Source organism: Setaria italica, chromosome II, assembly GCF_000263155.2.
Source record: "Setaria italica strain Yugu1 chromosome II, Setaria_italica_v2.0, whole genome shotgun sequence".
NCBI classification, from domain to species: domain Eukaryota; kingdom Viridiplantae; phylum Streptophyta; class Magnoliopsida; order Poales; family Poaceae; genus Setaria; species Setaria italica.
The window spans coordinates 38,394,814-38,406,594 of record NC_028451.1 but is presented as its reverse complement, the minus strand read 5'-3'; the positions used below and the strand labels follow the sequence as shown (position 1 = coordinate 38,406,594).

The window sequence follows — 11,781 nt, the reverse complement described above, 5'->3', positions numbered from 1 at the left end:
CGGCGTTGGGCGGCAGCCGCACCGCAAGCAGCTTCCAGCCAAGGCCAGAGAGAGCGCGTGCTTTTGCCGTGACAGAGATGGCGATGGCAAAGGTTTCACGACGACATTCCCCTGCTCCGAGTCGTAAAGAGGAAGGGTTCGAGGAGTCATCCACATCCACATGTCATACAGGAGTTTTAACTTTTAACTTCAAATCGCAGTCGTCTTTTCACTTTTCGGACGCGACGGGCAACAGCCAACGGCGCCGCGCGACCGCGAGGTCCCGGCACGAGGAGCACGGCTTCTGCTCATGCACACCTGACGCCTTTGGACTTTGCTATGTCTGTTTGGGCAACAAACACAAGGAATTGCAAACGGAACCGGTGTGAGCTCTGCAAGCTAAGAAAGCATGAGGCAACCGCTATCCATCTTATATCCAACTAGACCATTAGGAGACGGTTAGAAAATTAATGTTAGTAGTACTGAAATATTAAGTGATGGCCAGGAAGGAATCCCTACTCCTGATGATCCCAATGTCAAGAGAATACGACATGATGACCTTCGTCCCACGATTCTCACATGGCAAGTTCTGCATGGCTCAACCCAATTTATTTGCGGGCTAAAAGATAAGAAAGCATGCTAAGATTATAATCCAAAATAGACCATTAACCACCTGGTTCTACGACCACGACAGTGATACAGAAACTAAGAACTAGGTATCAGGGCCCGCGCACTATAAACAGTCTCAATGACAACCTATCTTTTAAGAGGACCCTCGGAGCAATTCTGTCATAAATAGTCACAACTTGCAACATCAACTAAAGGAGGCTCCGGTCTCACATTAGACACAAGATGCAGGTCGGGGGCTAGAGCATAACTGTTATTCTGGGTACATAAGAATGGGTGAACCGCGGAATTTGTAACCTGCTGAACTTCTTACACCACCCCTGAGGGAAGCCGTAGCACCAGTTGCCCACCAACCAGACTGTACAACGACATTCACTTATTAGATCATGTCCAAATTAACAATCAACTAAACTTAACAGCCATACTGTATGTACCTCTTCACATAGTAGTAGCAGAAATCTGCAAGGATGAATGTCTGCACGATTTCTGACAGAAGCACCATAGACGGCCATAAACCATAGCCGAGAGCTGTCAACAGGCGGCCACGCGTGTCCAAAACCTACATCACAGAATTTTTTGCTTCCGATGAACATGGTTTGAATACCATTTGCCTTAAGTGCATTTCACCAACATGAACACACTAGAGAACTGGAATTCTGAATGTATTAAATGGCTATGGGTAACTTCAATAGCCACAAGACAGTGAACGCTAGATTTTGCTTCATTTGCTTAACCCTCACCACCCAAAAAACAAGAAATCTGATTATTCAACAGAAATGACCCTAAAAACACAAGCATCAGTAAATATAATAGTCCTAACGCACCTATGAATGACAGTAGACATTGCAGAATATCTCTGCTAGGTATAAAAAACAATAACAGAAAACTGAATGCTGCTGCAAAATCATACAGCTGCATATTTATTAGCTCATGAGTTTATTGAGAAGGACGAACCTGTAGAACCCAGTGCGCACAGCTAAGAAACCTTGCAACACCCAGTGCAAATACATAGTGAGCAGTAAATGGTTCAACAATCTGCAAAAGATGGTAAACCGAAGTCAGCTTATTATCCTGCAATCAAGGGAACCCAAGGGCATGATGGTGAAATTACCTTAGTGTTTTGCATTAAGCGTAACTGCGGCAGCACTGAAACGGCTTCCAAGTAAACACAAAACGCCCAGGAGATCCGGTTCACAATGTTGTGAGATGTCGAAGGATGAATAAGTAGTGCCAGTCCAGCACAAGGTAACACCTTCAAAGGAAAAAAAAAAGCCCAAGCACAATAAGATGGCATATATAAAACAAAGATGTAGTGCAATATTGTGGTAGATCAAATAAAACTAGGCAATATATGTTCAACGCCTTCTGTTAGCAGAAGAATCATAAGCACTGCCTCAGATCCCAAATATAATATAAACTCACAATGTCTATTTGATTGCTTTACATGACTTCAAAAGATGCTACAATGAAATTGGGAGATGCAGCTCTCAACAAAATAAAGACCCACACAAACAAAATAGAGCTATTAATACCCAGGGAAGGGAAAAAAGATAAATGTCCCAGGTGGTAAAACAAAGTTCTAGATTTATGTGAGGTGCATGAAAAATCAATTGTAAAAAAAACAACCATAGACTGCAATGCAAGATAGGACAACATGACTTTAGTCCAGTTTATTCGGATATGGTCCACAGAAGCGTGTAACAAAAAAAAAGTACATAAAGCAGCAGAAACCAATCACTAACAAAACAGACATGAATGTCAAAGCGTTTCACAAATGACCTAAAAGATGGAAGGGTATGAGGAATTGAAATCATTAGCTAAGTACAGTTACTGATCTAAACCCAGAAATTACCAAGATATGAGTTGAATTCTTACCACATAGTACAATGCAAAATTATCCTTGTCGACCATATAAGTTGACCTCAGTTTGAACCGTATCATGTAAATAACAAACAGTGTGGCCACAAGTGTGGCAGTGTCCAGAACGGTATGGATGTCATACTCCATGACAAAGCTGCAGTACAGTCTAACAGCTAGAAACAACGCAGTTAAATCCTGAGACTTGAGGGATAGTCCTGCAAGATGAAAATGGCTCTTAAGACTCTTCAAAAAGTGGCTAAAGGGAAATTCTGACAGACTAGTATTAGCAGGCCATCTTCCCACATACAACGGACAATACTGAAGAAATCATATAAATTGAATGGTGAATTTTAGGGTAATTTTCACAGCTAGAAGTGGGGGAAAATTGTAAGGTTGCAACTAGCAACAAATGATCAACATAAGACTTGGTCCACCAAGTAACAGAATCACAAGCTAAACACAATATTCTGCACCTCAGACGAGTTTATATCACGCACATGAATGAAATCGGTAGACCTCTGATAATGGAAATTTCAAATCTAAATTATAAACCAGGCCAAGTAGCTACACAACTGACCCATATAAAATCCATGAGAAAATGGAAATGCCTGCAGCATACAAGATAAAATCTGTACAATTGGATGAAGAGATCCTCCAATTGGATACGACAACAGAATGCATAATTCACTAGAGGGAAATCTAATAAACAGATTGATACTGAAAGTGCCAGAAAGACCAAAACTGGAAAGTACACGATACTGATTCAACAGTCGATTTCTTTGAACTTTTTGAAACAGCTAACACCATCACACACTACACCATCCTCAAAATGGGTCCAATAAGCCTATACAATTACCCTGGTCAAATGAAAGCATAATGTAATCAAGCACGACTTGCAGCTCCAAAATATACCAGAATCAGTAATTTAGCACCAAATCCCTCATTATTAGAACCCCAAAACATAACAGTGCTACACATCCGTCTAGCCTCTCAACAAATCTTATCTTAAAGCTAAGGGGTATTCAGGCACCAAATAGATCGAATAAATATTCCAACCTGCCGCCTCCTAGATGAACACTACATTAAACCACCGATTCCCCGTTAAAAAAAATTGCAAATCATGTTCCCAACCCCCCGTATTTTAAAACGCTAATTCGACTGGCCAAACCCTACAAAATCCTAGACCCTAGCGACGCTGGCACGGGCCGGGCGATCTCGACAGATCGGGAACGGGTGCCGAAGGGGCGGGCGGAAACGAACCGGCGCAGGTCCTCTCCTTGGTGAGCTTGTAGATGAGGACGCCGATGCCGAGCGCGTGCGCGGCCTCGGCGGCGACGAAGAGGTTGTCGTGGTCGTGGACGATGAAGCGGATGAAGACGAGCGCGGCCATGCCGGCGACCACGGCCAGGAAGGCCTTCACCTTGGGCGGCTGCCGCCGCACCCACGACGTCACCGCGCCGAGCGGCCGCTTCGTCCCCCTCATGGCGTCTCCCCCCTCGGTCGCCTCGCGTTCGCACCACCACCACCTGCGGTCGTAGAACACGGGAGTGTTTTCTTATTATTATTATTTCTGCCTTATTTTTTTCCTCTCTCTCTTCCTGCGCGAGTGTTTTTGGTGGGGGCGACGGATAGATCGGGGCGGAGTTATGGCCGTGTCGGTAATTTGGTCATTTGCCGTTTGGAGAGGCAGGCGGGGTTAACGTGAGGCCTGTGCCATTGGAGGAGATTTTGGCCCTCCAGTTTTCTTTTTTATGTTTTCACTCACGTTTTACCTTGCACGGCAACTTATCTACAGATTATTGTCTTTTCTTCACAAAGCCAATTCTAGTAACGAATCATTGTTTCCTTCTAGATAAAATGGTAGCGACAAAAAGGAGCGAGGTTAAGATTCCTTGTCACGTGGTTTTTACCTTCTATGGCATGCGCGAACTTTTCCTCTCTTTTTTTCACATAGATAGTTCTAGTAGTCATTTGTTGTCCCTTCGAGATAAAATGGTCAAAATTTCCTAATTGTTTTTTCTTGCATGAAATAGTTTAATGTTTGAATCGCATTTTTTAAGTCGTTGTTTGGTTCCTGATGAAGTTTCGACATGCCACAAATTATTAGGCAACTCATTTGTAGTTTTTCGTAGAAGCTCACGCCAAAGTTGCCCCGCTCTTGAGCTTAGCCTAGCCAGCCACGGAATCAATACAAACACACCATCATAGATAAATATAGAACACCCAAAGTTAGTCTCAAAATAGATGGCGCAAGTGGAAAGACAATGATTGTCATGAAATTAAGAATAGTACTTATATGTCTAGATTATTATATCCTTCCTTTTCACATAGCTAATTCTTGTTTTTTAGGGTTTTTCATAGCAATTTTGCTCCTAGTAACCATTCATTTTTCCTTTTCCCTCTCAGATAAAATGGTAGCTATACATGTGGTACCTTCTATGGCAAATTACCTCCAAACTTTTCTCTTTTTTTCATATAACCAATTGTAGTTCCACTAGATGAAGTGGCTAACCATAAGAAACTGTGATGAACATCAGGGTCTGTTTGTTTGAGCTGCATCTTTTGAGGGTTTTTGAAAAGCTGCTGCTAGCTTTTTATTTCTGAAAAGTCAGCACTAGCATTTAGAAGATGTGTTTAGCTTTCTGGGCTAAAAAAGTTATGAAAAGCTCGGAAAATTGGACTTTTCCGCTTCTCATATGAACTCAGCTTTTCCAAGCTAATGACTTTTCGAAAGCTGCACGAGTTTCTGACTTTTCACACCGAGAACCTACTATGAAACTCAAACAAACAGAGCCGCGTCTATTCCTCTTGGGACAAGGTGATATAATTGGGTGCTAAATTACAAAAGCTATAGAGCTTCTGAGATCGTCATCAAGCTAAGATAAATGGATTACTCAAAGAAGATCCGTGAGAATTTGTGTGGAACGGTCTTTTGTCTTAGGGCCTTAGTATCAGTGTGCATCGTTTTTATGTTTCTGGCACAGATGAACCCGATCGCCTCCCAATGTCACTAGGCTCTGAAGATACAGAAGAAGCGGCTCTGGAGTAGGAGAGTGGTTCCTCTCCCGAACCGGCAAACAACATCCTAAAAATTATCTGTGTTGTGATATGTTCTGCCAAGGAAAAACACTAGCAGCACCGTCGAACTCCGTAGCATCCGTTTGCGTGGTTGCCCGGTTGCCATTCGTCTGCTCATCAGCTTGGTTTCTGAATGCCTCGAGCATCAGCTAGCTGTTACAAAATTCAGAGGGATCCATATGGGCCTAGCTAGACACAGCATACAATACATCCTGAACCAACTATTTCAATTACAGAACACGCTTCAAGTTTTTTTTTTTTGAGGGGGAGAACATGCTTCAAGTGGCTACTATTGCATCGCCAAAGCATCAAATCAGCATCGCCACTCGTTTTCAAGGGCCTCATGGGTGTGAAATTGGCCTGGTATTGGTGTCTGACTCTCCACACGGGCTAAATCCAACAACCACAGATGAGCTGGACTGCTGGAGAACGTCTTGATGGGCAAGCCCATGAGACTGTGGGCTCAATTTCGCATAATTGCAGTTCTTGAGGGCTTCTTTAGGGTGCGTTTGGTTTGGAGACAAGATGGGATGGGACGGTGCCGTCTCTATTTTTTGGGATGGGATCATCCCGTCTGCTGTTTGGTTGAGAGGGATGAATTCATCCCAGTTTTTTGTTTGGTACGATGGATTGAAAACGAGGGACGGATGGCTCGGGTAACACCGTTAGCTGCATGTGTTTAGTGGGACCCACATGTCATATATGGGCCCACATGTCATCGTCTTTTCTTTTTTTTTTCTCCTAACCCGTATCTTCTCCAACGCTCCCTGCCGCCCCAAGCCGTGCCGCCCCCGCTGGAGCTCCCTACCGCCCCCGCCGGAGCTCCCTGCCGCCCAGGCCGTGGGCACCGGCCGCGGCACCGGGGGCGCTCGCCCCGCCGGCCGCTCGCCCCGCTCGCCCCAGGGGCCGCGGCGGAGCTCGCCCGTGCCGGCCGTGGCGGATCTCGCGCCCGCCGGCCGGGGCGGAGCTCGCCCGCGCCGGCCCCTCCGCCCACAGCTCGTCCGCCGGCCGGGGCGGAGCTCGCCCGCGCCGGCCCCTCCGCCGGCGGCTCGCCCGCCGCCGGGGCGGAGCTCGCCCGCGCCGGCCCCTCCGCCCGCAGCTCGTCCGCCGGCCGGGGCGGAGCTCGCCCGCGCCGGCCCCTCCGCCGGCGGCTCGCCCGCCGCCGGGGCGGAGCTCGCCCGCGCCGGCCCCTCCGCCTGCGGCTCGCCCGCCGGCTGGGGCGGAGCCCCACCGGTGCAGACGGCGCGTGACGGGGGCGAAGTGGGATGCCCCCGTCCGCTCGTTTTGGTGGGACGGGGGCATCCCGCATCTGGAGGGTATATTCCCTCGTAGGGATGTCCCCGTCCCACCTGTCCTCCAACCAAACGCGGGACGAAGTGGGATCGTCCCGTCCCGTCCCACTTGGTCCTCGCAACCAAACGCACCCTTAGATGCGGTCCTGGCAAACCAGGCAGCGCTCCCATACGTTCAACGTATTTCGAGCGCCTGGAGCTAGATCCGAAACCAAACAGGCCCTGACGTGCATGACATGAGGACACGCGGAGCGGCGAGAGGACCGAGGTGGCGTGCCGGCAATGAGCTAGCCCAACACGTGGATTTTTGGATGGCCCTGTTTCTCTTCTCCAACGTCTTCTTCCGTTAGTAGTTTTTGTGGCATTGCAGAGGGGATTTTTGGAAGGAGTATAGGCACATGTCATTCTTCTCTGGAAAAGCTGGTACGAGATCTTATGCATCTCGGAGTCCTATGCGGCCTGATGCAAAGCATTGCCTGGTGATTCTCAAAAATTGGATGAACTCTCATTGTTTTGCTTTGGTTCCACTTGTTGCTTTTGTGACTATTTAGTGGAAATATCTACATTCTCTATCTCTAAGATTTAAAAGTGCTATGGATTTAAACAAGTCTTATATGGTCTTAAGTTCTTTTTTTTGAGGGCATATGGTCTTAAGTTCTTAACAATGCAACATCCAATTATATAATGAAAACAGTGGGCTAAGCCCCTCCTGTCGAATTGCAGCATCGAAAACGCTTTTAACACAAAAAAATTTAGTTTACATCATATAGCATTTTGTCGTGAACACATAGTTTGCTCACGAGTTGTGTAAACCATGCTAAACTTAGCAATTTCATTTTCAGTGAAATAAAGGGATCCCCTAACTCTCTACTAGTCCATAGTAGTATTATTTAAGTATTTTACCAAATTTACCAATTTAAATTTAGAAAAGTAGATATCTGTTTTTTTTTTGGGAAAACCAGATACTATATTTCAGAAAAGAAGAAGAAACAAATAACTTGAAATAGCGAGGTGGTAAACGAAAATACTCGCCCATCTTCTCCCACCGCCACCGGCAACGATTCCTCCCCCTTCCAGTCCCCACGAATCTCTCCTTCGTTTCCCCAATCCCGTACCACCATGGCCACCCGTCCCACCGATCACCCGCCGATGGACGACGGCGACCCCTCCGCCGCCACTGCCTCCTCCTCCTCACCCGCCTCCGACGACACCTTTTTCGACGCGGTTGACTCGCTCCCCTCCCCTTCCTTTTCCCCTTCCCCTCCCCACACCCCCTCCTCCTCCACGCTCCGCCGCCGCCCGCGAAGCGCGAAAATTCTAAAGCAGCCCGACCCCGTCCTCTCCCCTTCTCCCTCGGCCTCCGCGGCCGCCTCCACCGTCACTGCCGTCGAAGACGAGCCTGTAAAGCCCGACGCATCCGAGGCCACCAGCGCCGCCCCCCGCACTGACCCACCCCCCGACGAGGAAGAGGAGGAGGATGAAGCGCACGAGAAGGCCAATGGTGCTGATGTTGAGGCGGAGGCGCGTGCTCCTTCGCCGGCCCCGAGCATTCTCGAGTATCTCGCCGTGCTCGTCATTAAAGCGGTGGTCTTCCAGGTCAGCGCGCTCATCAGCTGCCTCGCGTTCCCGGTCCGGCTGCTGCAATGGTGGTTCCTCTTCGTGACCGATCCGCTCGGACTGGCCCGGCGCGCGAGGGCGTGGGCGCTCGGTGTGGCTGGCGACGCTGCGGGCGCTCTGACCGCGCGGTTTGGAGGTGGGGAGGGCGTGGGGAAGGTGGCGCAGAGGCTGGTGTGGGGGTCGCTCTGGGCTGCGTACGTCTGTGTGGTTCTGTGTGCACTGCTGGTTATGGCATTCCTGGGAGGGGGCCTCTTGGTGGGAAGAATTGTGGAGAAGCCTGTTCAGGTGACCGAGACCCTGAATTTCGATTACACCAAGCCTAGCCCGGTGGCGTTTGTGCCGGTGCCGAGATTGGTGCCTCCGAATCAGCGAATGCAGCTTGAGGTATCGCTGACGCTGCCAGAATCCGATTACAACCGGAGGCTTGGTGTTTTCCAGGTATATTTGCTATGGGTTCTTGTGAAAAGCAGCTTTGCATGATGTTTCCCTTTGAAAGTATTCATTTGCTACAGAGAAAAGAATGCCATCTGAATGAAATTTTATAAATGAATTTATGTGTGTAGACAAGCATGTTTCCGCATTTTATCTCATAGTTGCATAATATACTTGACTAATGATAAGATACATTTGTGTATTATATCATTCATTGAGGGGTTTAAATGTTTGATAAAAGGGCACCAGCTTTAGAAGGGTCTGTGTTATGTTTTCAACAGCGCTGACATGCATTTTCAATGGTAGTGCTGGGTATTGCGTTGTATGCACCCATCTATAAATTTCTCCCCTGGTTACACTATGTCCATTGGCTACTGAGAAAAAGAATTGCATCTAATTGGAGCTCTGTGAATGAATTGGTGGCAATAATGTTGTCTGAATCATGTTTCTGCATTTCGTCTCATAGCTGCATACTTGACTAATGAAAAAGATAACAATAGTGAACTCTGTTGTGCTTTGAGAGGTTCTGCAAAAACATTTGAGAAGATACCTAGATTAGAAGGGTCTCTGTTCTTTTCTGCTTTTCGTGACCTGCATTTTGAACAGGTCACGCTGAATTGGAGTTTGCATTCTACATACGAGTCTATTTGAAGACATTCGTTAGCTGTTAAGAAAAGAATGATATCCAATTGAAGCTTTTTAGATGAATTCATGCTAACTATGTAGGTTGAGGTATGCTTCTGCATTGCATCTTCTATTTGCATAGACTTCATGATAAGATAATGATTTAACCTCTGTTCTGCATTTAGAGGTTCTATTTAAATATCTGATTATAGGATACCGGGAGTGGAATGGTTCGTACTTTGTTTTGTGGTTTGGCCTGCATTTTGAACTGGACACATTATGCTGGGTTTGCATTGCAACAGGTCATACGGAGTTGGGTTTTGCATTCTACATACTCATCTCTTTGAAGACAATGTTTAACTGTTAAGAAAAGAATATCCAATTGAAGCATTGTAGATGAATTGACGTTAACAACATAGGAGAAGTATGCTTGATGACCTCTGTTCTGCATTGAGGCGTTCTATTGAAATTCCTGATTAAAAGATATTGGTGGAGTGGAAGGATTAAAAGAAAAGCTTATTCAACAACGGTTGAGATGGTTTGGACATGTCCAACGAAGGCCTCCGGAGGTACCGGTGCGTAGTGGAACCCTAAGGCGTGACAGTAATATGAAAAGAGGCAGAGGAAGACCAAAATTGACATGGGAAGAGGCAATAAAAGGAGATTTGAAAGGATGGAATATACCCAAAGATTTAGCCCTGGATAGGAGTGTTTTGAAAACAGCTATTCATGTGCCTGAACCTTGATTTGTGGCTCTTGTTGGGTTTCAACTCTAGCCTACCCCAACTTGCTTGGGACTAAAAGGCTATGTTGTTGTTGTTGGTGGTGGTGGAGTGGAAGGATTTGTGTTTCGTTACAGTCCCTTGGCCTGCATTTTGAACTGGACACATCATGTTCGGGTTTCCATTGTTTAAACTGACAATGATTTCAACCTCATGCATTTCTTCCATTGTGCTCAGGTAAAGGCAGAGTTCCTATCTGCAGATGGCAAAGTGATCTCAACTTCAAGTCAACCATGCATGCTTAAGTTCAAGAGCGCTCACATGCACTTCATAGAGACATTTCTCCGAAGCGTCTCCCTCTTGTCTGGCTATTCCTCGGAATCCCAGGTTATTAGACTAAAAATGAGGGGTATCACTGAGGGTTTGGAACCAACAACGGGAGTCAGGATAATCCTAGGACAAAGAGCAGAGTTTGGTCCTGGTGCGGGCATCCCGGAGATCTATGCTGCATCACTGAAGCTTGAGGCTGAACTCCCTCTTCTCAAGAGATTACTCTGGAACTGGAGATGGACCCTTTTTGTTTGGAGCAGTATGGGGCTCTTTGTTTTCGAATTGCTGTTTACACTTGTGTGCTGTAGACCTTGTATATTCCCCAGGAGTGGGCATAATGTTGCTGCTCCTTAGGTTAAGGGGTGTTTGGATCTTTAGTCCAGATTAAAATTCATGTCACATCGAATATTCGAGGATTAAATATGAGCTAATTATAAAACTAATTACACAGATGGAGGCTAATTCACGAGACGAATCTATTAAGCCTAATTAATCCATCATTAGCACATGTTTACTGTAGCATAATATTGTCAAATCATGGACTAATTAATCATGGACTAATTAGGTTTAATAGATTTGTCTCACAAATTAGTCTTCATCATCTGTGCAATTGATTTTTTAATTAGTCTATACTTAATACTTCTAATTAGTATCTAAACATTCGATTCGATATGATAGGAATTTCTAATTAGTATCTAAACATTTGATTCGATATGATAGGAATTTTAGGAGTCACTAAAGAAACAAACATCCCTAACTCGTGTATTGTACAACTCCAAAATAAATGAGAAGACCGCGTTGACGTGGCGCAAATGGACCACTAGCCACTGATGCAGGCATGCAGCAAGTATTTGATGTCTTGCCACTGGATCGTAGCGTTGACAGGGCTGTCAAATCTCGCGGTGATGCGTTCATTACCCAACCACCGTCGCACATAAACGTGGATGGTACGTGACGCAGGCAGCAATTCCTTACCCTATTTAAACTTGTCATTTGACGGCTTGAGAGGAGAGTGGCGAATGCAGAAAGAAAAGGTACATACAAAAAAAAAAAGGGATGTGGGAGTGTGATGAGAAGTAGCCATGGATGATGGAGGGAACGGGAGGCGTCGGAAAAGATGCAGCCGCGACTTCGTTTTCAGCAAGGCGAGCGACAGGAAGCTCTAGCACGAGCCCTTGCTTGAAGCCTGGCGTCCCTGCTGCGGTTGCGTTCAACAGAGC

The 11,781-nt window shown here is 46.3% G+C and overlaps 2 protein-coding genes across 2 annotated transcripts; one reads left to right on the top strand and one right to left on the bottom strand.

Moving 5' to 3' along the window:
* Positions 1-573: 573 nt before the first annotated feature.
* LOC101772497 (putative ER lumen protein-retaining receptor C28H8.4) lies at positions 574-4,059 on the bottom strand. Its single transcript, XM_004957409.4, has 6 exons — positions 3,727-4,059; positions 2,482-2,681; positions 1,718-1,858; positions 1,561-1,641; positions 1,041-1,165; positions 574-964 (listed from the first exon to the last, which is right to left on the bottom strand). The coding sequence occupies exons 1-6, from the start codon at positions 3,947-3,949 to the stop codon at positions 916-918; spliced, it is 819 nt and encodes a 272-aa protein (XP_004957466.1). The 5' UTR covers positions 3,950-4,059; the 3' UTR covers positions 574-915.
* A 3,826-nt stretch (positions 4,060-7,885) lies between these two features.
* LOC101772089 (seipin-2) lies at positions 7,886-11,011 on the top strand. The gene is made up of 2 exons (XM_004957408.2): positions 7,886-8,891; positions 10,469-11,011. The coding sequence occupies exons 1-2, from the start codon at positions 7,956-7,958 to the stop codon at positions 10,913-10,915; spliced, it is 1,383 nt and encodes a 460-aa protein (XP_004957465.1). The 5' UTR covers positions 7,886-7,955; the 3' UTR covers positions 10,916-11,011.
* The last annotated feature ends 770 nt before the right edge of the window (positions 11,012-11,781 follow it).